This window comes from Drosophila guanche, unplaced genomic scaffold, assembly GCF_900245975.1.
Source record: "Drosophila guanche unplaced genomic scaffold, DGUA_6, whole genome shotgun sequence".
In the NCBI taxonomy this organism is placed as follows: Eukaryota; Metazoa; Arthropoda; class Insecta; order Diptera; family Drosophilidae; genus Drosophila; species Drosophila guanche.
Genome location: NW_022995755.1, coordinates 2,190,677 through 2,215,251, shown reverse-complemented (window position 1 = coordinate 2,215,251; position 24,575 = coordinate 2,190,677). Strand labels below are relative to the sequence as shown.

General features: G+C 45.8%; 3 protein-coding genes across 5 annotated transcripts in view; 2 read left to right on the top strand and 1 right to left on the bottom strand.

Annotated features, from left to right (window-relative positions):
• Nucleotides 1-24,575, top strand: part of LOC117589533 — a 54,151-nt gene that overhangs the window by 331 nt on the left and 29,245 nt on the right. Inside the window, exon 2 of the mRNA XM_034281526.1 lies at nucleotides 34-114. Within this exon, the coding sequence (XP_034137417.1) occupies nucleotides 34-114 (81 nt within the window). The remainder of the gene's footprint in view (nucleotides 1-33; nucleotides 115-24,575) is intronic.
• LOC117589534 (DNA N6-methyl adenine demethylase) lies at nucleotides 113-24,069 on the bottom strand. Of its 3 annotated transcripts, XM_034281528.1 has the most exons (9): nucleotides 24,019-24,069; nucleotides 23,196-23,290; nucleotides 6,893-7,437; nucleotides 6,378-6,811; nucleotides 4,648-5,358; nucleotides 3,275-4,080; nucleotides 3,015-3,220; nucleotides 923-1,065; nucleotides 113-862 (listed from the first exon to the last, which is right to left on the bottom strand). In XM_034281528.1, exons 2-9 carry the CDS (start codon nucleotides 23,251-23,253, stop codon nucleotides 298-300), a joined length of 3,468 nt encoding a protein of 1,155 aa, XP_034137419.1. In that variant the 5' UTR covers nucleotides 23,254-23,290; nucleotides 24,019-24,069; the 3' UTR covers nucleotides 113-297. The 3 variants fall into 3 exon arrangements, with proteins under 3 accessions (XP_034137419.1, XP_034137418.1, XP_034137420.1); XM_034281527.1 differs by lacking the exon at nucleotides 24,019-24,069 and having other exon boundaries at nucleotides 6,893-7,434; nucleotides 23,196-23,322; XM_034281529.1 differs by lacking the exons at nucleotides 4,648-5,358; nucleotides 24,019-24,069 and having other exon boundaries at nucleotides 23,196-23,318.
• LOC117589535 (testis-specific serine/threonine-protein kinase 1) lies at nucleotides 8,185-9,591 on the top strand. Its single transcript, XM_034281530.1, has 2 exons — nucleotides 8,185-8,387; nucleotides 8,466-9,591. The coding sequence occupies exon 2, from the start codon at nucleotides 8,502-8,504 to the stop codon at nucleotides 9,411-9,413; it is 912 nt and encodes a 303-aa protein (XP_034137421.1). The 5' UTR covers nucleotides 8,185-8,387; nucleotides 8,466-8,501; the 3' UTR covers nucleotides 9,414-9,591.

Here is a 24,575-nt window from a genome sequence, read left to right as displayed (position 1 = left end):
GCATCTGGTAATTTTTTGGATTTTCTCTTGCAGAATCTCCGCTATGAATCCGAGATACCGGCCTGCAAGATCTCCCTGGAGTCTGCGCTGCGCAACATTCACAACGGCCAGGCGGTGAGTTAATCACTAGTCAGATTTTATTTTCACTATTGCTATAGGCATTATGTGTGGCATTACGGCTAGCTATTTACAGTACTTGCTCGCTAAGAATAATTTAAGGCATATACAACATACGATTACGATTCTCATTACAAATATGGCAAGCTCTTGCGCTACAGTCCCCAACCCTCAGCCGTATCATTCACCGGTCCCCTTGATGGGCATCAGTTGGCCCGTGTCGCCATCCGTCTTGATCTCAATCACCTCCAGCTTCTGCACGCTCACTCGGGTGGTGCTCTGCTTCTGTTCCGCCGCCTTAGTGTCGCGCAGACTCTGCAGCTTGTCCTCCTGTTCCTGTTCCTGCTCCTCGCTGCCCTGCAGCAGCGCAGTCGGCTCCACATCAAAGTCTGCCTCCGGTTGCGGCGTGGATGACACGACTATCGGTCTGAGCACAAACGATTGCTGCGTATCCTGAGTGCTGCTGGGAGACATCACAGTGGTGGGCGCCTGGTCGTAGGTGTCGTAGGAGCCGCGCTCCGAAATGTCATCGATCTCGTCATCAATCAGCAGATTACGCTCGGAGCTCTGCTCGTACACCTGGGCATTGATGCCGCTGCCATGCTTGGGCGACGGCTTGTGGTTCTTGGGCAGCGCCGGCGTAGATGGAGCCACCTCCACGGGCTTCTCTGCCTGTTCATTGGTCTTGCGTTGCTTCTCCTGTCGCATCTTCTCCTCCATTTCCTGGAACTTCATGGCCAGATATCTGCAACACAAACGGAAGAGTGATTAACTTTAATCTTTAGTATGTAGCTCCATCTCTTACTTGTCCACAATGGGTCCATTGTAGTCCTCGGGGAACTTCGGATTGAAGGGCAATATGTACTTGTAGAGGCGCTCGTTCAGCACATAAAGCTGTGCCGTTGTCGAGCATTTCACGTTGAACCACCAGTCGCAGGTGAGAGCAATCTGTGAAGGATTTTAAAGTAAAAAAAAAACATCGATATTCAGCTGACATAATTCTATATATTTATTTAACAATTAATAACTAAATGTGTGGGTGTGTAGAGGGGGTCTTTGTCTTTGTTGCTTCGTTCGAACTTAGTGGAATTTTGTGCTGTTGTTCCTGGTGCGCCTTGTCTTGCGGCTACGCTTAATTGTTGTCTTGCCTCCCTTGACCTTCCGCTTGTACTTGCGGATCGTCTTCTTTTTCGTGCCCGTACTGGCCGTTGTTGTGTCGCTTGTACCCGGAGCAGCGGTTGTGACGCCAGCACCAGGAGCTACTGTTGTCACTCCGCCAGGCACTGTGGTGACCTCGGGTGCCACTGTAGTTGTTGCCAACACGCACTGGATATTGGTTAGGTCCACAGTGCAGTCGATGCAGGCCGGATCTGTGGGATCAACCGCACAGGTGACGGCTGCCCCGAATGGCAGATTTGCTATGCACAAGGCGGCTATGAGCACACAGCCAAAGATTGCAGTTGTCTTCATCATCTTGATTGCTTGTGATGGAGAATGATAATCTGTTCCCTCAAGACTAGATCTTTTATAGTCGAGTTCGATACAATACGAAGCACTTGCTCCAATTTTGCGCAGTTTGCACAGCAGTTTGGGAATGACTTCCTTTGGCAATTCGGATGGATGTTCGGCCTAGTCTAGTTAACATCAACGCAAATNCCAGCTGAGAGACATCTGTGAAGGATTTAGAAGCGAAAAGCACATCGATATTCAGCTGACATAATTCTATATATTTATTTAACAATTAATAACTAAATGTGTGGGTGTGTAGAGGGGGTCTTTGTCTTTGTTGCTTCGTTCGAACTTAGTGGAATTTTGTGCTGTTGTTCCTGGTGCGCCTTGTCTTGCGGCTACGCTTAATTGTTGTCTTGCCTCCCTTGACCTTCCGCTTGTACTTGCGGATCGTCTTCTTTTTCGTGCCCGTACTGGCCGTTGTTGTGTCGCTTGTACCCGGAGCAGCGGTTGTGACGCCAGCACCAGGAGCTACTGTTGTCACTCCGCCAGGCACTGTGGTGACCTCGGGTGCCACTGTAGTTGTTGCCAACACGCACTGGATATTGGTTAGGTCCACAGTGCAGTCGATGCAGGCCGGATCTGTGGGATCAACCGCACAGGTGACGGCTGCCCCGAATGGCAGATTTGCTATGCACAAGGCGGCTATGAGCACACAGCCAAAGATTGCAGTTGTCTTCATCATCTTGATTGCTTGTGATGGAGAATGATAATCTGTTCCCTCAAGACTAGATCTTTTATAGTCGAGTTCGATACAATACGAAGCACTTGCTCCAATTTTGCGCAGTTTGCACAGCAGTTTGGGAATGACTTCCTTTGGCAATTCGGATGGATGTTCGGCCTAGTCTAGTTAACATCAACGCAAATATCTGACATTTCATGTTCATCAGTGATGGCTCGATGGCCAAAACTGCGTCTATGTCAGTATTGATACAGTTGGAAAGTACGCAGCAATCTGCTGCCATCAATCTATAGCTAAAAATACAAATGTCGGGCACAATTGTTTTTGTTTGCCCAATCTTCTGTCTGGCATCGTGCCTAAGACTATGCCCTATTTCCAATTATTCATATTGAATTTAATGAGATTATTGTGTGTATTAGTACCAAAATTGGGTCAACCAAAGCTCAGACTGAAACTTATCTTTTCGTCGCCAGCTAACGTCGATGCTCGAAGACAAAATCTAGGAGTTGGGTTGGGTCTTTAGCATCATAAATGTGAAAATTGGAATGCTTTTAGCTTGAATGGAAACCCTAAGAGGGCCACACCTGCAGCTATAAGCTTACGTTTCCTTATGCTAGATAGTTCCTCCTTGCTGCATAACTCCATCTCCAATCAGAATTCCTCACCAAATTCCCATTCTTAACTCGCTTAAAACTTTTTTTCTCACCTGACTGAAGATGGTTCCATTGGGGCACAGAAAGGAGGCCTTGCCACCGTTGAGATCGCAGTAGTGCCACACCTGGCAGTTGGTTTCTGGATCGCCAAAGAATCCCTTGTAGCGTTGCTTGGTGCACTCGAAGCTGGTCTGTGGAATCACCGAGTAGTTGGGATAATCGATGCCAGCACGTCCAGTGCTTGGACCCGGATGTTTATCTGAAAAGGAATGATAATGATGCTCCATGATTGGCAACTGAAATGAGAACTCACTTGGACCCTTGTCGGCTGTTGTGGCTGTTGCATGATCCTCTCCGCTGTCCGTGTTGTAGTCGTAGTCCTCGTGGGAGGCGCCGCTGTGCTTCGTCTCGTGATGCTGCGGCGGACTGGAGGCAATGGTCTGTGTCTGCTTGAGGTTCTGCAGTATGCGAATCAGCGTCTTGATCGAGTTGTCAATGTTGTCCGGTGTCAGGGTGTGCGGCAGATGATTGCTCGCCTGCAGTTTGTGCAGAATCTCCGCCAGCGAGGAGGTGCGTATGTCCGGCAGTTGATCATCATAGACGGCGGTATGTCCCTGAACAGCTGGCGTCAGTGGCGGACGCTCGTGGGCGTACTTGTAGACGGGCTTCAGCTTGATGGGCGTCACAGTGGAAGGTTCTCTGCTGGGGGACGGTGGGGGTGCCGGCGCCACCGCCTTATTGGCATTGCTGGACACATAAACGTACTTGGGCGTGATCTCCACCGTATGACTGGGCGTGGGCGCGGGAGTTGTCACATAAACGGGTCGCCTGGTGGCCTTGTAGGTGTGCACCGGCTGCAGCCGCAGCGTTGGCTGCTGCTTGTAGATCACCGCCGGTCGTGGCGTGGATATTTCGGGATGCCGCTGTAGGTTCGCTCCAGCTGGCTGGTGATCCGTGTGCGGTGCCGTTGTGGTAACCAGAATGTAGGCATGCTGCAGTTGAGGCGGCGCTGCCTGGGATGCTTCATGTTGATGCTGCTGCTGCTGCTGCTGTTCCTCGTCCAAGGATTGCCTGGGTCCGTCTATCAGGTAGTCTATGTATTGCGGCGGTGCTGGGGAACTATCAAGGGGTTTACATTTTTGAATGATATTTAGGGAATTTTGATTTAAACCAAAGCACATAATGGTTTGGCTTGCATAGGAGGATTTCTGTTGGCAGATAGTATATGGAATTGGGTCTGTGATTTAGTTATTAAATTTGAGTTTGATGTTTAATTTTTATGTATTTCGCTCAGCGGTGTTAGCTGCTTTCCAAATGAATGACAAATAATGTTTTAATGTCCATTAGATTGTCGTAAATCCATTGCAGAATATTGTATACAAAGAATCCACAGTTCGTACAAGCAAAATTTCATTTTTTGATTTAAAATTAATTCAAATTATGGTGGAATTTTGCAATTTTAAATTGTGTCTAAAAATATGCAATAATATTTATACATTATTTGAGCAAGAAAACAGCAGCCAGATCGAGCCAAACATTACTCCAGTTCATCGACAAAATGTATGCACAATTTTACATATATTTACCACTGTTATTTCTAGAATTCTTTCACTTTCCACGTACGAGTTGGTACATTTGGAAGACCTTCATTTGTTGTCGCCCCATGCCCATCTTGTTGAGACTTACCCAAGCGGCGCTTCCTTAACGAACTCGTGATGGCGCGGCGGCTGGGACTGCGTCTGTGTCTCCGACAGCGATTGTTCGTTTACATGGGCCAAAAGGGCGCGCAGTGGAATGTGCAACACCTGTTGACCAGCGGCCGTATCCGGACGCACATAAGGCGCATCGTACTTGTGTGGAGACTGCGACTGCGACTGCGACTGTGTCTGGGTGTGGGTTAGCTGATTGGGATGCTGATGAGGAGTGTGTTGTGGTGGGTGTGGTTTCCCAGCTAATGTATTGCTTTGCGCTGGCCTAGCCGGATGAGGGAAGTCGTAGTGTTGTTGTTGTTGCTGCTTTTGCTGCTGCTGTTGCAGCTGTTGTTGGTGTTGCTGATGTTTCTGGTGTTTCATGCGTTGTTGTAAGTAAAGCACATACTTCTCCTGGGGCGTCATGTGCCCCTGACTCTGATGTGGATGGTGCTGATGATGATTCGGATGATGCTGATTGGGATGCGATGGCGCGGGCGATGGTGGTGCCATGTTGAAGTAACTCTCGTACTTGCTCACATGTCCGCCGTATGCGTTCGATTTTTGATGGATTATCAGTGCGGTTTTCGTGGCGGGTAATGAGGATTGAACTGGACCTGAACCTGAGCCTGCACCAGCAGCAGCGTCGCCGCCAGCAACGTCAGCTGTGGATGTGCCAGCTGCCTCGCTGTAGACACCATAGCCAATGCTGTGAATGGTTCATGCAAAAAGCGTTATGTTTCGATGGGGTTTGAGTGTTGTGTTGTGGGTTGTTTTGGGTGATTGTAAGTATGTTTCTCCCCCCACCCCCTGCTTCCCGCTAGCCGACAAATTTTTGAGTTGCGCCCGACGGCTATTTATGACATGAATCTGCCATTTCGACAATTACTACAAGAACATAAGGCACCTCATCGAACGGATGCCACTGTACATATGCTCCCTCCACTGTTGCCCATGGGCAAGCGCCTCTTGCGGTACATCAAACTGCAATTGGGAAGTCTACGCCCCCCCCCACCCTCGATCTTGCGACACACGAAGATAACAGAGAATGGAGAGGCTGCTGCTTGCCCAGTGGATTGAGTCATTGCATTTAATGCAATTGATTTTTCTGCCCAAGGGCATTGCACATTTGCAACGTTTCGTCTCGTCTGTTGTGGCCACAATAATGTCACAGTCCGAGAGTCACTCCTTTGCAGTTTAAATGAGAGCATGAAGAATGCAAAGTAAAGGGAATGCAGAAAGCAGCAAGGTGACCTCTCTATCTCCATCCCTTTCTAGCGCTTGTTTTTCTGTGCGTGGGGAATTTATTGGTTCCCACCACAACGGACAACGGCGCCGTGTTGGTAAATTCACCATTTTACAGTATTTGGCCTGTCTGTTAGTGTATCTCTGCAGTGTGTTTGGACTCTGCGGGTATGTTTCCATTGACATGATTCGGTTATGGTGCCTGACGACACACCAAAAAATTGGCAACACTTTTAATTGGTATTCTACATGCAATTGCAATCGCAAACTGCTGCAGCTCGAAGCATGATGAACATGCATCTCACGAGACATGTGGCTGTGTTGTCTAGAGGGTGAGAGGGGGCTGGCAGGGCGCGGCTGTGAGAACAGAGTCTCAGAAAATGAGATAATGCAAGCAGTGCACCTCAAACTTACACTTTTGGTTGCCTTGTGGCCGAACACTTTCACACAGTGTCGATAGACTCTTTGACTAATAAATCGTACCTTGGTGGTGGTGGTTGCTGCTCCTCCTCTGGTTGCTGTTGATGCTGCTCCTCGGCAGATTGGCTCGGCTGCTCCGCTGAGGCAACTGCCGCTGCATAATCCGCAACGATTTGTGTTTGATGGGAATTTTTATGTGGCGACGTCGCATCTTCGTAGACAATTTCTGGCTTGTTGTTGTTGTAATTGATGGTATTGCCATTATGCTGCTGCTGCTGCTGCTGTTGCTGATCATCGCTGCTCACTGGCGTATAAATAATGGGCACAAACTGTCCCGGCAATGTGTTCTGCGCTGTAAATGGTGTTAAATTGATTTTTGATTGTTTGGCCCGCTGTCGTTGATGGTACTGCGGCGATACCAGCTCGTACTGCGGAGGATACTGAAGCTGCTGCTCCTTTTGTGCTGGCAATGGCGGAAAATGCTGCACCGTCTTGTGCTGTGTGTGTAAATTATGAATTTCATGATTATTTCTGGCAATCAAAAGTAGACAACAGAGAACAGTGGAGACGAGACTTGCCTTGTACGTTGGGTTCAATGGCTTGTAGGCTATAAAAGTGGCGCCCGAATCCGTCAAATGCTCCTTGCCCTGACCAGGTGGCGGATGAGGAGGATGTCCATGTGCATGTGCATGTCCATGTCCATGTGGATGCTGATGGCTGCCTATGGCCAGTGTATGATACACCTCGCCTGCACCCGACTGATAGTTCGACGCATGATGGTGGGGATGAAGCAGTTGCTGCTTCTGGTGTTGCTGCTGCTGCTGCTGCTGTGGCATGTAAGCCAGCGGCACGGGTATGCGTCCCACAGAGGGCGCCTGCAGCTGTGCCCCGCCAGCGGACGCTGAATGCTTTGCGGCATATTGCTGATTGATGGGCAGCTCTGGTGCCGGCAGATAGAAGGCCATGTAGGGTATCAGGCGACGACTGCGCTCCGAGGCGCTCAGCTGTGAGTCAGCCAGCAGGCCGCTGCTGTTGCCGCGACTGTGCCGCTTGCCATTGTCGGGAATGGGACCTGCAGGTCCTTGAGGTGCTGTCGCATGAGTAAAAGGCAAAAGGCAGGCTGCTGTAAGGGAAACGGAATGCAAAAATAAGGGAAATATTTATTTTCTGTACACTCTTCGAGTTCTGATCTACAATTAAGAGTAAATTAGAGAGATTGATTTTATTCTACTTGCATGAGGAATGATGCCTCAAGTTAAAGCAAGCAGTGTGAGCTCTCGCTTACTGCTTGGTAGCGGCAGAGCGGCAGCCAGCGGCTACCAATTTGAATTTTTGCTTTATCTCGCGCTTCTATCTTGGATAATGTACGACCATAAGAAAAGACGATCAAAAGATAGACATAAAATACGCAGCAGAGTGAACAGAGAAAGTCCCGTTTCCTTCCGCTGCTTCCATTTTCAGAGAGATAGAAAGAGAGAGAGAGGGCGTGCGTGAGCTTTGCTGAGAGAGCAACGGAAGGCAATAAATGCGAGAGAGTCAGTGCTTTGCATGTGAGGAGGCGCAGCTTGTAGATCAATAGATAAAATGTCAACCGAGCTGCGGCTACGAAACTATTTGTTTCACTTTAGGTCGAGCATTTAATGAATTGTAATGATGTTATCCAATGCACCTTTTCTTTGTGCTTAATTACCGATTGAACCAATGTCAAAGCTTTAAGAGCGTCACATTTGACAGCTCTTTCAAGGCTCTCTCTGCTGAACTTTACATTCAATCAAATTTTGTCTCTTAGAACACTCTGCCAACAGGCAGCCTGTGTGTAAAGCTTACATTTCTGTTAGTTAGTAGTCGTGTCTGGAACTGACTCCAAATTCATTGTTTTCACAGTTTGTTTGAGCGAAGTTTTGTTTTCTATTTTATTTTTGTGTTCGTCTCAAACCCCCCCCACACACACACCCAATACGTTTGTAATTTTGTCAAAATTTCTGGACTGGAATAGTAGGAATTATTTCGTCAGCTCAATAACAATTTGCACAAATTCAAATTAAGAAGTTTGTGAAGTCAACCAATGCGAAGGTAAATATGCCAGCCTTTGCTCGTTGCAGACAGTTAAAAACCCTGCACCCTGCACCCTGCACCCTGCATCCCCCTCAGTTGGTAAAATTGTGGGAATTGTTTTGCTCCTGCATCATGTCGAAGTTCAATACCACCTTGAGCGGTCGCCAGTTGAGTACCCGCTCGTCGGACGTCGATGCCTTGGCCCAGCGCGGCTACAATGTGGGCCACAAGATCGGCGAGGGCTCCTACGCCACTGTCATCACCGCCGGCTACTTGGATGACGCTGGGCATGGCGTTAGTTTGGCCTGCAAGATCATCGACAAGGCCCGCGCACCCACCGACTTTGTGAACAAGTTCTTTCCGCGCGAGCTGGACATACTGACGAAGATCGATCATCCGAACATCATACAGATCCACAGCATACTGCAGCGTGGGCTGAAGATCTTCATCTTTATGCGCTTCGCTGAGAATGGGGATCTGCTGTCGCACATCAAGAAACATGGCCCCATCGACGAGAAGCAGTCGAAGATTTGGTTCCTGCAAATGGCCAAGGCACTGCGCTATCTGCACGACATTGACATTGCCCATCGGGATCTCAAGTGCGAGAACATTCTGCTGTCAAAGCGTCTCAACATCAAGCTGGCTGACTTTGGCTTTGCTCGCTACTGCCGCGACGATTGCGGCCTCCAGCTGAAGTCGAACACGTACTGCGGCTCGGCGGCGTATGCCGCGCCCGAGGTGGTCTCCGGACGTCCCTACGATCCCAAGATGGCCGATGCCTGGTCTCTGGGCGTCATTCTGTTCATCATGATGAACGCCAAGATGCCCTTCGATGATAGCAACCTGTCCAAGCTGCTGGAGGATCAGCGCAGTCGCAAGTTTGCCTTCCGTCGCAAGCTGCAGGACAGCATCACGACACAAGCCAAGGCTACGGTCTCGGTGCTGCTGGAGCCAGAGTCGGTTGCCCGCTGGAACCTGCGTGAGATTCTCAGGTGCGCCTGGCTGCTCGGCGTTGACGATAAGCCCGAGGTAGCCTGTGCCTAAGCAGGTGGGATCGCACCTCCGACCCTCAAGCGCGTGCGCGTTGATTTCATAGATTGAAAGTGTATAGGCTTGAAATTTTTTGGTTCTTTTTCTCCGATCAGCTCATCAAATCTATACCCAGGCCTAGATTATCCTTCTCCAAAATGTAATAATGTCTAATAATAGTCCAGTAAATCAATTCACACTCACTCTCCCACTCCCACTCTCGCTCTCGCTCTCTTTGTCGCTGCTGCTTTGACTTTTACTCGCTTTAGAAATTATGCAATCGATGCCCCAGTCCCCCACAATTAAGAGAGACCAGACCCCAAGCAAACCCAACGAAGCCTAACCACACAGCACTGTCATAAGCCGCGCAATCGTAAGAGAGATACCAAAAAAAAAACCCAAACCTATTATAAAATAGTATTAAGTAAATTTTGCTTGCATCTTTCTCTCCGCATATCGCGTCGTGGTTTATTGTGTGCATTGTCTGCCACACTCCTGCTGCTGGGGTGGGGGCTCTGCTTAGTCAGCCACGACGCCACCAAAACAGCAGCAAAGTCATAGACAGCCGGGGGACAACACTGAGACAGTGCAAAGAGAAAGACGGTGGGCATGCAGGAACTTTTGCTTTGTTTTGCCTTTGGGTAATTGGGATACAAGTTTATAGAAAATATATCGCGGTCTCATTTGGGAATAAGCAATGTAACCATAGCATTTGTATTAAGCGGCTGATCTACTGGCAATTACTGTTGTAATTTCACTGCTTATTGCTGCCAACTCTCTTTTGCGACACTCTCTTGAGTTCTGCTGCTGCTTCTGTTGTTGTTCTATTCTGCTGCTGCTCTGCTTCTGCTACTGCTACTGCTCTGCAGCTGCCGCTGTTGCCATCTGCTTCTGTTATTGGTATCTGCTCCTGCTTACCATCTCCATCTGCTACTGTACCATTAACTGCTGATCTGCTGCTGTTGCTATTCTTCTGCTGCTGCTCTGCTTTCTGCTGATCAACTTATGTTATTGCTGCTTTTCCGTTCTGCTGCTGTTCTTATGTTATGTTATGTACCACTGTTATTCTTCTCTTACTGCTGTTATTGCTCTCTTATTGACTAACCCTTTGCCAACAGCTGCTCTTTCAATGGCTAAGTGCTTCTTGCATAAACCTAAGAATCTTTTGCTTGGGATTTTTAATATTTTCCCTAAAAACTCGAATGCCCGCTTTTGAAATTATTTCTGGCAAAATACCCAAAACTCAAATGAAGCGGCGTATATGAATTATAATTTGATTTGATTTCAGTTTTGTGGGGCCCCGCCGGTCTCCTCCGATTCGTGTCCTGCCTGTCCATTGCCTCGTTGCATGTGTTGCAAGCTGCAGACTGTGACTGTAGGCTGCCATGGCGACCAGCAACAATCTCTCTCTAGACTTTGAGAGTCGGGCCACGACAACGACGACAGTCGTCGCACACAATAAGTGTCCGAAAGTACGGGTCCAAATCAGAGCTGTGGGGCAGATAATTTGCATTGCATGCAGCGTGGGTGGGGGCGGTGCTGGCTGGAGCTTAAGTGGCAACTTGGATGCTGCGAAAAGGCACTTTGCCATGTGACATGTGTGTGAGAGAAAGAGAGAGAGAGAGAGAGAGAGAGGAGCTGTCCAAAGCAAAGTTTTGCCTTTATTTTGCATCTATCGAAATGGTTAGATGCTGCTGCCTCCACCTCAACTTGGGTTCGTTTGTTAGTTTAGTTTGTCGTTTTCTTTATTGTCAATATGTTTTCATTTAACGACTCTTTTTCATGGGTTTCTGCCTCTACCTGTGCACCCAGGAGAGATCTGTGCACAGGTGCACCTGTGTCCTGTGTCCTGTGTCATCCTTATGCGTATGCGTATTCGTATCCGTAATGCAATTTTGCATTAATTAATATAAGTTGTCTGTGGCACGGACCATCATCCATGGTCTCGTATGGCCGTGCCTGCGGGCCACTAAAATGTTTTGTGATGGCTCATCTGCCATCTGGATGTGGCTGCTGCTCCTGCTGCTCCTGCTGCTGCATCCAGTTTCAGTTCTCGAGCGGCGTCTCCACTCTACCATGCTGCACGGAATTAATTTTGTGGCAACGTGTCGGATTTATGATGCCTCTTTCTGTGTCTGCCTGCCCTGCGAGTGTGTTGCAGCCATAACTAGAGCTTATTGGAGCTGCCTGCCTTTTGGCCTGGCCTCTTGGGTCTCACATAGTTTTGGTGTTTTGGTCAAATCCGTTTTGGAAAAAGGTTGACATTGCCATTTTGTATTAGAGGAAATATTTGAATACCCTTTTCGATGAGGAAAGCTCTCTATCGGCTATCTCTTTCTACCTTTCATAAGCCGCTCTCTTAGCAAGTCGCTCTCTTGAAACGGCTCTCTTGCCTGCACTGCTTGCGCGTGCAGTTCTAACAAGCAGTTAGAAACTGATCAGCAAAAGAGAACCGCAACGTGTAAGAGCTAAGAGCTGAGGCAAAGCAAAGATTTCTTCCAGTTCGATTCAGTTGTTGATTGATTTTGGTTTTTGCAGGGTATCTACAATTCCTTTACAATTTGCCAATTGCCAGTCGTTGAGTTGTGTTTTAATAAGATAATTAATTTGCGGTTGCCAAGGGAGTGAAAAAAGGCAAAGGAAACCAATCAGGGCTGCTGTGGGTTTTGCCTGCTGCAATTAAGATCTGTCAGCCATGGCCCAATGCATTATTTTTCTCACGCAAACAAACAGCAGGAGGAGGGGAGGAAGTGCCTCGCCTAAATGAACTTGTCATGGCCACAACGGAGGAGGCCGCACCCCGAGTGTGATTTCAATTACAATCTAAACAGGGGGAGGGAAACAGGAGTGGAGGATAAGTGAATCACAGAGAGAGAGAAAATGTTGAAAATGCAATTAGGCGGCCGCTAGAACAAATAAACGCAGAAACAAAAGTTTCGAGAATGATTTCTGATGGTGTAGGAGCAGGAGCTGGATTCTCCTGCTGCTAGCTGCCGTGGAATTTGTAGCCAGTTGTTGTCAGTTGTCAGTTGGTTTATGGCCAAAAACACATTAAGCGAACCGCATAAAAACATTTTAGCCGCCGCCGCCGGGTGTCCGTCCGCACCCGTACTCCCCGCTCGAATCCACTCGAATTTCTGGCTCATTTGGAGACTGCATTCCACAAATGTGCGTGTCCTGACATCGCGCTCCACCCCCTAGATACAATTGCTGGCTAACAGATAGCAGATACGCAGATACGCAGATATGCAGATACGGATAGCGATGATCAGGGCATATTTGCCAAACACTTTTGCATGTATTTTGCATAAAATCATTTTGCAAATGATTTTTGTTGCGCTCTGAGCTGAGCGCTTCTTATTTTCAATGTGGGGGAGTGGCCAGACACGGTGCATGTATCTCCTGCCCCTGCAGCCAGCGATTGCACGCTTTTTTCACATTTCTGGCGCATAATTTGATTAGATTTTGATGCGACGCGGAAATTGTTTTGGTCAGTTGGGCTGGGGACGGGACTGCCTGTTGGATTGTTTTCTAATTTGATTTGATTTTCAGTGTGTGCGTGTGTGTTGCAAATGCAATTAAATGCAAATTTATTGCGTAAATATTTACTTGAGCGTGCATGAATTTTAATTTTGTCATTGCCCCACTTGCCACTTCCATTTGCCGCTGCCTAACCATTTGCTAGTTGCTGTTGTCGTTCGTGCCTGGAACGTTTGGTCGGTCTGTGGCACAAGCTGCAAAAACCATACACTACACTCCTTGGCATCGATCAGGCCTGCCAGCCAAGAAGTCAAACCCAAATTACTAGCTTCGTCTTGCGATTTGCCTTCTCTGGCCATGGGACAAATGATAGACAAACGTTTTTTTTTCGGCTGGTCTCTCCCGTTTGCCATTAGCCAACTAAAGTGCGAACCAAATTGTTACGTTGTATGTTTAACATTTTCAACTACTACGAATCCTCCTGCCTGCTCCTCTCGTTCGTCGACTGTTGCTGGCTAAGCTACTCCGTGAGAGAGAGAGAGAGAAGGAGAGTTCTTTGCAACAAATTGTGAGGGAATTAGAGGCAACACCAAGGTAGGATTTCCTTCTATAGAAGCTTAGGAATGTTGTGTTTATTATTGTATAATTATTACTCTCAAATGAAGATATAAAAATAAACTTCAAAATCAGTTGCCAAGCAGTGAAAGGCACATTGCAGAATCACGCCCCAGTTTCGCTTTGATGGCTGACCTTTAAGCTCGCCGAGAACTCTCAGGCAAATCATATATCAAAAAGGTAGATCGCAGATCGCAGAACCAACATCCGCCTGGAGAGGGGATTGGACTTGGACTGTCGCACAAGTAAATTTGTATTAAATAATGCTGAAATGTGCGACTTTTTGCTGTTGTTGTTTTTCACGTTTCAATTGCAACAGCAAAGCACAAAAGTGAATGGGTTTTACTTCTCCTTTGCAAATGTCGCAATCTTTGGCTTGGCGCACAACAAAAAGAAACGAATAAACTTTGGCATGGCCCCTCCTGGTGGTGGCTCATCAAAGTGGTGTGGCACGTTGTCAAAGTGAGTAAAACCTGGGCAGCAATTGGCTGCCAACTGACCAGAGCTAAGAGCCAAAAAGTCGAAATATTTCACTGGCCAGCAGCGAGCCATGGACATGTTTTAGCTCGTAATTGTTATCATTGGTCCGATCGGATCCGCCGACCGATCCGTTAATTGTATGGAAATGGAAATGATGGCAACAAATGTTATGCTTTAAGCTGAGCAAAACATTTGCATGCAGTTGCATCTCATTATGGGCATTTCACGGCCAGCTTGGCAGAGGAAAAGTGTTTCCGCGTTGCTGAATGTTTCCGTTTTTGTGTTGCATTTTTGTTACTTAATTGTTACATTTATTTGCATTTTTTATATGGATTTGAGGCCAGTTTTTGGTAGCTAAAAGCTGAAAGTTCATAAATATTTAAGAGCTGGCGGGTGGATTATTGCCTTGAACTGAAATTAGAATAATTCACTGCCCAGATTGAAGCGACTTTTAACAGTCCTTTTTGAATGTTAACGACTTTAACAGTCTGCTTTTAACATGAACGACTTTAACAGTCTGCGCCAGTTTTAAGCTGCTGTTAATGTTAGCCATACCCATACTCCCCCCTAACATTTGGTTGTACATTTTCTCCATTTAAAGTTGGTTTACCTTCGGTGACAACATCTTTGACCTGCAATGAGCTACGTGTGGTGAATGGGAGTAACATTTTGTCTGTGAAAACCAAACCTATGACTCAGAACCCACATTCAGAAATCGAACCGAACCGTCCCTAAGTGCTGCCATCAAATGTATGCTTCGGGTTAAATATAATTCGACTGTAAATCAGTTGCATGCCTGCCACCCACAAAAAGTCGTAAATTTATGCTGACAGCAAGTCGCCTAATGACTCACCAAGAATTGAACGAAATTTGACTCACACAGTCGTCGCCCCCAGTGCTGCCGTTTGCTTGACCCCAGCAGAGTACCGCACCGTTCCACATTCCACCGTTCCCCGGGCCGCCATTGCACGATTTGTGTGGTGGCGGCGCTTGATCCTGACCTGCCTTTGATCCCGAGTAATGTATTGAAGGCTTTTCCGCGAAACAATCGAACAAGCTGCCACCAGAAACCATTAAGATATCTTTTGTAGGCAATGTTTTGCCATTGAAAAAGGATTACGCAAATTAAAAGTAATTTATTGGTGCATGCAATAGAGTAAAAGCCACAGCAAATGGCTCGCAGCAGATTTTTATCAGTCGAGTCTCTCAGCGCTCAGCGGAGCAAAACAAATTTCAATATAATTCACATTTAGTGCAACGGGGAGGCCTACAAATGGTAAAAAACATTGCATAAATTAAAACAATTTGGTTTTAGTCTTTTTTATGACGACTTCAAATCGATTGATCGCTGGAGATTGGTGCGCGGCAAGGTCGAACCAGCTGCTGCTTGCCTGATGCTGATGGCTGCTAAATGTGGTTCAGTTCAATTCGACAGAACTCTAAGTATGAGAAACAGAATCGTGGTTGCCTGCTGTCTGTCTGTCTGTCCGAATCGATGATTTGTGGCGTTGCAGAAAAACGTGGCGGAAGTCGAAGTCGGTTGGCGGAGGTTAAAGTCAGTCCCCCCGGAGCACACGAGGCCGATCACTAGCCCTGGCAATTAATCCCAACCCACAGACAGAATTAATCGCTAACTACTAGAATTAGTTTGCCTTTGTGTTGCTCAGAAAAAACTGGGAAAGAAAAGGTAAAGTTAGTTTCTGCTCAATTAGAGTCACGTTTCGCTGTCCTGCTTGGGGCTTGGACTTGATCGCCGACTAATGAAATCTATAACTAATATGCTGCCACTCGAAGGCGAAGGCAAAGGCAAAGCCTTTTGATAATGTCATAATTTGTGGCACGAACATGAAAGCGTGCGGCAGCAGAAAAGCTAAACAAACATTGATGCTTGATTATTGCTTGTAATACAGCAAAAAAAAACAACAGAAAAGGGAACCGAATGGATTCGAAACTGTTGTAACGTTTGACCTTAAGACACTCCGTTGATGATTGGAAAGACGGACACGCCATGGTCTAGGCTTTGATTCTAGTTTTGGTGCCAGTTTAAAATGGTTTCTGGGCGTGTTTTTATTGAATTGTTTTGCCAAGTATTCATCTTTCATGCTCATCTACGAAACTAATAAACAAATTGCTTGGACATTGAATTTGTAGCGTCAGGGCCACAGCAGGAAGCGATTATTGCAATGACTATCACAATGCGGCGGGGTTTCCCCTGCCCGGACACTGTGGAACAAGTTTTCGTTGCAGCTAAACATTTGCTTGAAGATTTTTAAAACAGATATTTTGAGCTTCAGAGAGCAAGGCACAGAATAAACCAGTAAAAATACATTTACATATTCTGAGATCATCACCGAACATAAGTTCTGCTTTGCACTGCAATTCAGAAGAGAAATTAGAGAAAGGAAAAGAGAGCGAGTTGACTTCTTATTAAATGTGTGTGAGGGATGATAAACAAGACTTGAAAGAGAGCGCTTACATCTCCTTCCATAGTTTCATTATGGGCGAAATGTCAATAAAGAGAGCGTAGGCAAGAGCGTAGCCAAAGCAAAGTAAAGCTTAAGAGCTGCAGCAACTGACGCACGGCAGACAAGAGATCCCTTCTAGTTGATGCGCAGTTAGAAGCTCGAAGAAACAGAGAGCAAATCAGAAACTCGTCTCTCTCTTCATACATGAAGCCTGAAGGACAGAAAGAGATAGCCAAAGCTTTCCGTTTCTTTTCGGAGCTGCGTGCGTGACACATATATGATATATGCGTATATTTTCTTACTTTTCGTAAATGTGCAGCTCATAAAAACAATTTACCATAAATATCTACTCCTACCTGAAGCTGTATAATACTTTTCGCCAAATCTACTCATTTTGCTGTCAAGTGTCATAAACACTAGCATTAAGTTTTAGTGCGTGTTTTTGTGTTGTTTTCCTAAACAGCAAATTGATGAACCCAAAAAAGCTCCCACCAACTGCGTGCGCTCTGACCCAAAACGGTCAAGGGCGGGGTCGATTTGGAGAGAAAAAAGTCTCTTGACCATCACTAATTTGTTGCTTCATGGAAAAACTGTAAAACTTCCCCGCTAACAATGTGGGGCGGGGGAAGGAGAACTCAGACACAAAGACGTGAGCTTAAAAGGCAATTTCCTACCGTCTCAAAGGCAAAAAGTTTGACAATTTTAGTTTTGTTTTTTAGTGCCTGGCAATTCGCAGCATTTTAATTAATTGCAGTTGCATTTTGTTTAAATTTGAAACGTGGAACTATTTTTGGAGCGGCGTTCTACGACGTGCTAAATTAATGGGCTTTAGAGCAGATCAGAAGCCGCGTCGAATGGCGAGTTAATTGTTTGTTGCTCGAGATCTTGTTGGCCGGGCTTTCGAGATTGTGGGTTGGTGGCTCATGCCAAGCGATGGCCGTTTTTAGGAGCCAATTTATTGGCTTCCAGTCTCCGCCGATATGTGGGTGCCAACAAACTTGTTTGAATGTTGTCTCTGTCTCCTTTTTTGGCTGTTTTAGAACACTAGATTTATGGTCAAGCCACCCAGTAAAATTTTGCAGCACTAGCCACAACCTCAGTACATAATAATTAGCTTAGTCCAAGCGACGACCTTCAGATTTTGGCAATTAGCAAAATTATTTTTGGAACTGGCTTCGTGTCGGTGTTTAATTATTGTTCATTTATGTAAATGTGCTTAGCCCTTCCAAACCATTTCAGTTCATTGCGAACCCATTTTATTAATTACGGGTTAACATTTCCTCAAGGGAAATGTCTACACAAGGAAAGACGGAGAGCGAGAGAGAGAGAGAGGAGAGCCTCAGGGCTCAAGTCAATGGGGGCAGAGGAGCTTTGATTGAGCTTTGATGTAAGCTTTGAATGGGGTTAACATTAATGAAGATTCCCCTCCTGCAGTGCTGTGGTAAAAGTTGCCATAAATTATCAGCCTCTAAACGCAAAATTAACCTTGACTCTGGCCCCCACTAGGAGTAGCTTCCACAACGGGTATCTCCGAGCAGCGTGGTTGACAAATGATCAGCATTAACAAATTAGTGACAATCGAAGATTAATTACAGCAGGCGGTTAGGCAGTTGGTTAGGTTATCGGAAACGCAGTCTTTATGTTAATCCAGATCCATATCACATTTGTTCTACTTTGGCAGCGCCGACAGGTTGACAACGAAATCAAAATATTGGCCAATTTGGAGTTGGTTTGTGCACTGCGAACCGTTGGCGTGTTTCCGCTTCGTGCAATATTTAGGCCTTGATGGACATGTCCAAACGGAAAATGTAGTCTAAAATTGTAACACTTTGGCAATGTCTGGAAATCAGGTCAGCTTTTTGATTAGGTTTTCCTGCTAGGCAAGATGAAGAGAGAATGAAGAGTGAATGAATGTCTCAACGAATCAAAGAGTAAATGAATGTCGGAATGAATCATAAACAATCAGACACTCTGGTAATAGTTAACTCTATCCTTAGAGTATCTTACGCCGTTACGTGTGCAGCAACTGCACAATCTTCAGCATGTTTCATTTTAAAATTGCATTCGAACATTGACAGTTAAAGTGCAATCAACTATCGTGGCCAAAAGTATTTAAACTATGAATGAAAGGAAATTCCGCCATTTGATTGAGTCGAGTTCACACAGCATTTCCCCTGGCCCATACCAGACAATTACGCGAACATTAATTGAATGGCGACTTTCCAGCAATTAAAAGCAGTCCCCGCAGTTCGCAGTGCAAGTCGCAGTCCGAAATTGAGTGCCAGTTCGAAACGCATTCGCAATCCCAGTTCGAATCGCAGCCCGAATCCCAATCCCAGTTCGAACCGCATCGCTGATGATGTGCTTATTGTAAGAAACTTTATTTGCAATGCTCGTAAAGCACAAAACAATTTCTGTTATGCATTATGTGCAATCAATTGCTGGCTGCAGCCTGTCTGCTCTGCTCCCCTCTTTGATCTGCTTCTCTCTTTTTGATCTGCTCTTCTCTCTACTCTGCTTTGCGCCTCAGCGCTGCTACTCTGCTCTGCTCCTCTTTCTGCTTTGCGCCACAGCGCTGCTCCTCTGCTCTGCTCCTCTTTTTGCTCCTCTTTCTGCTCCGTTAGCTTTGGTTCGCTCGCGACTTGCTTTGGTCGTCCTGTCCTTATTTGACAGCTGCCACGTTTTGGCCTGTGCTTTGGCTTGGACTTTGCTAATCCAAGGAATTTGGTCTATGCAGGTGACGGAATATTTGTTTTGCTTTGAATTCAACACGCGCCGCCCGCTTGCATCCAAAACTTTCACTGTGGTCCCCCCCCCCCCCCCCCCCCCATGAATCTCAAAATTAGGCCATTAATTAACAGAAAAAAAATGCCTGACACTTCTTGGCATATAAACTGCAACAGCAGCAGCAAGAAAAACAGCGTCAACAATGCCCAAATTATGTCACGCTGTCAACTGTGAGAGAGGGAGTGAGAGGGGGCGAGCGAGAGGGGCGGGGCGGGGAGGGTGGTTACGCACAAGCCCGTCATCATTCCAACAATTTCTGGAGCGCTCTCTGGGCTCAGTTACAACAATGATGTGATGGCCTGGCCATAACAATAACCACAATGGAATGGCTCTTGCCTCCCTCCTCCGCCTGCAGAGCCCTCTGCTGCTCCACTTGCTCGCTTTTAATAATCACGAAAAATCTCTTGTCTCATGTGCTGACATTTTCTTTTAGGACTTTATTTGGAGGCTCGTGTAGTTGGCAGCTGCTTAAAATAATAACAAAATGCGTGTAATAACCGAGAAAAATATTCACACAGTTTTACACCTCGACAACAGCGCAACTGTTTGCTGCTTTTTGGTTCATGCTGTTTTGTGGCTTTTGCTTTTAGCATAGTTTTTGGTTTTCCGTTTGGCAATTGTGTGGACTTGTGGCTCCAAGCGGGCACCTCTCCCTGGGAGGGCGTGTGTCTGTCTTTTTGGTCATAAACGCTGGCAAAGATTGCAATCTTCAGATGGCAGCGATTGTAACTGAAACCTCTCTGGAGTGTGCTTCAAATCTCATAAACACTCATTTTCATGTTAAAAACATTTTTTTTCCTTTTTCTATTGCAACTGGTTTTTTGGCAACAAAAAGTTGCCACCAAGAATGCGCGATTTCTGACGTATCTTACTAGCATTTAAAAAGGTTAATCAATGAATTAATCTACCATTACAATCGTTGCAAGAAAATCGTTCAATAATCACTCCGCGTGTTTGTCGTTTGCGTCATTTCAATTGATTTGAAATTAACTCTAAGTTTGTCCCTCATAAGGAAAATAATGAAAATATACTCAGCCAAGCGTTGGATTTTCGCCCAGGAATACTTTTTGGTTTCTCTTATGTAATTTTCATTTGATTACAATTATAAGACATGGCCGCTGCTTTTGTTTATTAATTAGAGAGCAAAAACAAATGAGTTTTGAATGTCTTGATTCTTGTTTATATGTTTTGGCTGTCATTATCGAAGGCTGTGGGGGTGGGTTTTTCGGTTACAAAAATAAGAAATTTGAATTTGTCTGCCCAGAGACAGACACTTGACTGGTGGCCAAACCGCTACGCGGACAAGTTGATAACTACAACTATTTGGGCTTGGGATTGTGTAAAATTGCCTAAGGCCACTAAACAATCAAATGCAAAGGCTGGAAAGTGGTTGAAAGAGCGGGGAAAAAGGCGGCTAAAAGAAGGAGGAAAAGGCAGCTGAAAGACCGGGCAAATCTCAACGAGAAATGCAAATGTAAATGCATACAACAAAAAAACAGCCAAGCTAATTGAAACGAAAGCAAAACTGTGGGCTGGCAACGGCAACGGCAACGGCACCCCTGAGGAAAGTGTTTTGCAACCGGCTGCACGGACACTGGACTCGAATCGAATCGAATCGAATCTTCTCTCCCTCCTCTCGCCTGGACATCGCGGGACTAAGACTTGTGGCAATTTTTGAGTGCGGGGCAAGCCAGCAACAGGAAGCGACGTGAAGTGAAGTGCGTTGGTTGTGTGCAAAACCCAAGCCAAAAGCAACATTGAACTTGAGCTGCGTAAATGTTGTGCAACGAGTTTACGGATTGCAGCATCTCTGTGGCAGTGGCTGTGGCTGTGGCTGTTGCAAATGTACCAAAATAAGTGGGTTAAAATGCATTTAGGGAAGGAAAAGTACGTGTCACGTCCGGGGCGCAAGCACAGCAACCATAAATAATGGCCAAAACGGGCAACGAAAATGTTTTGTGGCACAACTAGATCATGCTGTGCTTTCTATTTATTCCATTCGGACATCATCTTATTATGTCAATTATCCCCAAACGCTAATGGAGTGCACGTACACGTACGGGACTGACCCGCCCGCCGCCGCTGATCGGTGAAATGGAAAACGAGAAATTCACGCTGGAACCATTTCAAAGTCATTGACACGAGAGCCACAGGCCAGCCAGACACGGTGGCTGCCGCAACGGAACTTACGGCCAACGTATGTTTAGCTTTAAATTGTATTTCTTTCTTTTTCGGCAAACATTTCACTCTCCCTCTCTCAGTGGAAAATCTCGTTTCGTATGAGTGCTGGGGGCTTAGTCGTAATGTATTCATGGCACATCCCGTGGCAAAGTTTCGCGCTGCCAAACAGATTTATGGAGCCTCAAATGTTGCCTGTCGGACACACTTTTTGGCCATAAACCAACACGCAGAAAGTTGACAAAAAGCTGCCAGCAAATATTATGTAAAATGGTGAAGGTTTTCCATGCTGGCAATTAGTCAACTTAGCCGAACCCCGAACCCTCAGCATTTCTTTTCTTTTTGTTTCTTGTGTGTCTTTTTTGGGTGTTAAGTGAATGACTGCGCGCGTTGACAGTAATTGCTTTTGGGCATTGGGTAAGCTCTGTCCTGTGTCATTTCGGAAGTTATTGAAGTAATTTGCGCGAGGAAGTGCCATCCCCTTTTACATTGCATTCCAATTCATCTGCCAAATCTCCCACGAAGTCAGAGTGCCAGACAAGTGCACACATTCCGCTGCAGATTGCATTTGTCCCACCAATGCAAATGCCTGGCACTCGAACTGGAGCACGTTTACCTCTGGCTACAAAAACAATTCAACCAACCCTCCCCACCCACCATCCATCCCTCGGGTCAGCGTCCAGTTTAGATATCCATTTCGCGCTGTAATGCTCTTGCTCAATACTGGATGCTGATGATAATAATTTGTAAGCCATTCCCCATCAATGCGACGCGACTGCAAGGCTCTGTGTCGCCTGCACAGTGGGCAAATACAGCATAAAATAGAGAGCTAATTATAAGCGAAACGCTTTTAAAAATAAGTCAAGCCTGGCTCCATTTTTATTGGTTTCTATGTGCAAATTAATCCTCTTTGGTATGTAAAAGTGTTCAATGGCATTCAATTACTTGAAAGTCCTCTTTGTTACAAGTTTTCAGTGACTCGAACGTATTAGGATGAATTTGAGACAAAGTTAAAGCTGAACTTGAGGGCTATTCAGGGTATACAAATTCCTTTTATCGGCTAAACTAGCGTCAAATGTGTAATACTCAGGCATTCGCGTGTGCGTGTTGAACATCAAGCAAATTCAAGCAGTGCTGGCAGCAGTTGGGAGCAAGAACGTGTCGCACCTTTGGTTCTGCTAGAGATATTTGCTGGAAAGCAGTGAACAGTCACAACTTAGACTCTACTCAGCTCAAAATGATTTAAAACTTGGTCAAAAATCGTTTTAATCAATAATTATTTATGTGAAAATGTTGCCATATCCTGCCCACTGTGCGCAACGGTAGAGGTGAGTAGGAGTAGGACGAGTGAGAGAGCGAGGACGGACGTCGTTTGCAAACCGCGACTGGAACGGCTGCTCGCAACTTTGCGCACGTATTTGGGATTTGGGATGTTATCGCATCCAAAAGGTATTTAAACATCATTTTCATATTGTGCAAGGGCAAGGGCCTGCAAATGGACGGCTGCATATTTGCGTGGCGGGGGGGGGGGGGGGGGGGGGGGGGGAAAAATTTTGTGGTATGAGAATTTTTTATAATTTGTGGGGGGAACACCAGGGAGGGGGGGAAGAAGCAAAAAATTTTGAGGGACAGTAGGNGACAACAATTTTGAGTGCCAGTTGGCAGTTGTGTTGGTTGAGAATCGACGACCTTGCTCCCGTTCAGTCAACCGACAGCAGAGGGGAAAAAGCCAACATGGAAACTGGTTCCGCTCGATTCTAACCAACTTGGATATGCAATGCAATGCACTTACCAAATGCCAGAGGCAGCAGCCAAAGGCTCCATCTGCCGCATCCACTGGGAATCCACATGCTTTTTGTCTCGTATTCCTGTTTGTTTCGAAAAAACCTAAAGAACCATATTTGTGGAACAACCGAAAGCATTTATCATCAGCCCATAAAAATGAAATTAATTTATTGACTTTGTCTTTGTCTTTGTCTTGACCAAAAAGGAAAAGAAAAGAAGAAACTTAGCTCTCTGTCGCGCTTAACATAATTCAAATGTATAATAATAAAAAGTTCTACACAGAGAAAAAAAAAAAGAAAAGAATGTCTGTCTCTCCTCTTGTTGTAATTTGATGAGACAATCATTTGCCGTCAGGTTTTTGTTTGCTGGGTGAAATCTCGCAGCATGATAGCTAAAGCCTCTATTAACATAGATTTCTTAGCCAAAGTGTTTTTGTTTTGTTTTCTTAACATTTTCACCCTCGTTTTAACACCTCAAAGATTTACACTAAATGGCTGGTCGGGGTCTCTCTCTTTGGGCGTGGTTGTCAAAGCAAATTGGGGCATAAATCTAAATACTTTTGAAAGGGTCATTTGTTTTGTTGTGCATGTTAAGCAGAACAGGTCACAATATATGTTCTACATAAAATCTTTGCACGTAAATTTCACATTTATTTGGATTTTGTTTTCTTTTACACAATATGCAAATTGTTGTTTTATTATAAGAACTGTTGTAAACGTTTTCTGTGTGTGGTGCAAAAACTTTCACATATCGGAAATATTTTGTCAGTTCAAAATTGTATGAACATGTAACTGCATTTTGTGGGCAGATAGACGAGACAACAAACGAACCGAAAGCGAAGCCAAGACGAGAGAGCGGCGTTCACGGCGCACGCGCAACGTTCCAATTGAAACTGAGTCTGATCGTGCGGCTGCGCGTTTGTTTATTTGAAGTTTTGCACTGCTTGCCAGCACAGCAGCGGCACTGCTTGCTTGGCTGGCTCTCTCTGTTGTTGCTTTGCATGTGGCTGTTGCTCTCTTGATTTGCTTCTCTCTCGCTGTCTCAGCTGTTCTGGTGGGGCCAGTCGCGTGCTCTGGCAGGGCACTGTGTGTGTGTGTGTGTGTGTTGCCTTAGGTCAGGTCTTTTTTCTGCTTTAACTACCGTATTCACCGCTGCCGTATTGTCTTGTTGCTTGTAATGAAGACATTAACCGACAATTACCGATGACCAGCTTATTACAGCGCTGCATGACAGCAGACCCTTTGGGCTGTGTTCTGTGCTCAGTTCAATTACATATTCTCCTTTCACTGGTACGCCATTTCACCTTTGCACTTTCTATTGCTACGAATTTAACCACAAAATACGATCAGCTCATCCCACATAATTATTTGCGAAATTTTTTTTTGTT

Coding starts and splice junctions, on each gene's coding strand:
- LOC117589535 (XM_034281530.1), top strand. CDS start 8,502: ATGTCGAAGTTCAATACCACCTTGAGCGGTCGCCAGTTGAGTACCCGC.
- LOC117589534 (XM_034281528.1), bottom strand. CDS start 23,253: ATGTGGATTCCCAGTGGATGCGGCAGATGGAGCCTTTGGCTGCTGCCT. Junction 7,438..23,195: donor GCTGCTGCCTCTGGCATTTG/GTAAGTGCATTG, acceptor TTTCCCTTACAG/CAGCCTGCCTTTTGCCTTTT. Junction 5,359..6,377: donor CAGCAACCACCACCACCAAG/GTACGATTTATT, acceptor AACCATTCACAG/CATTGGCTATGGTGTCTACA.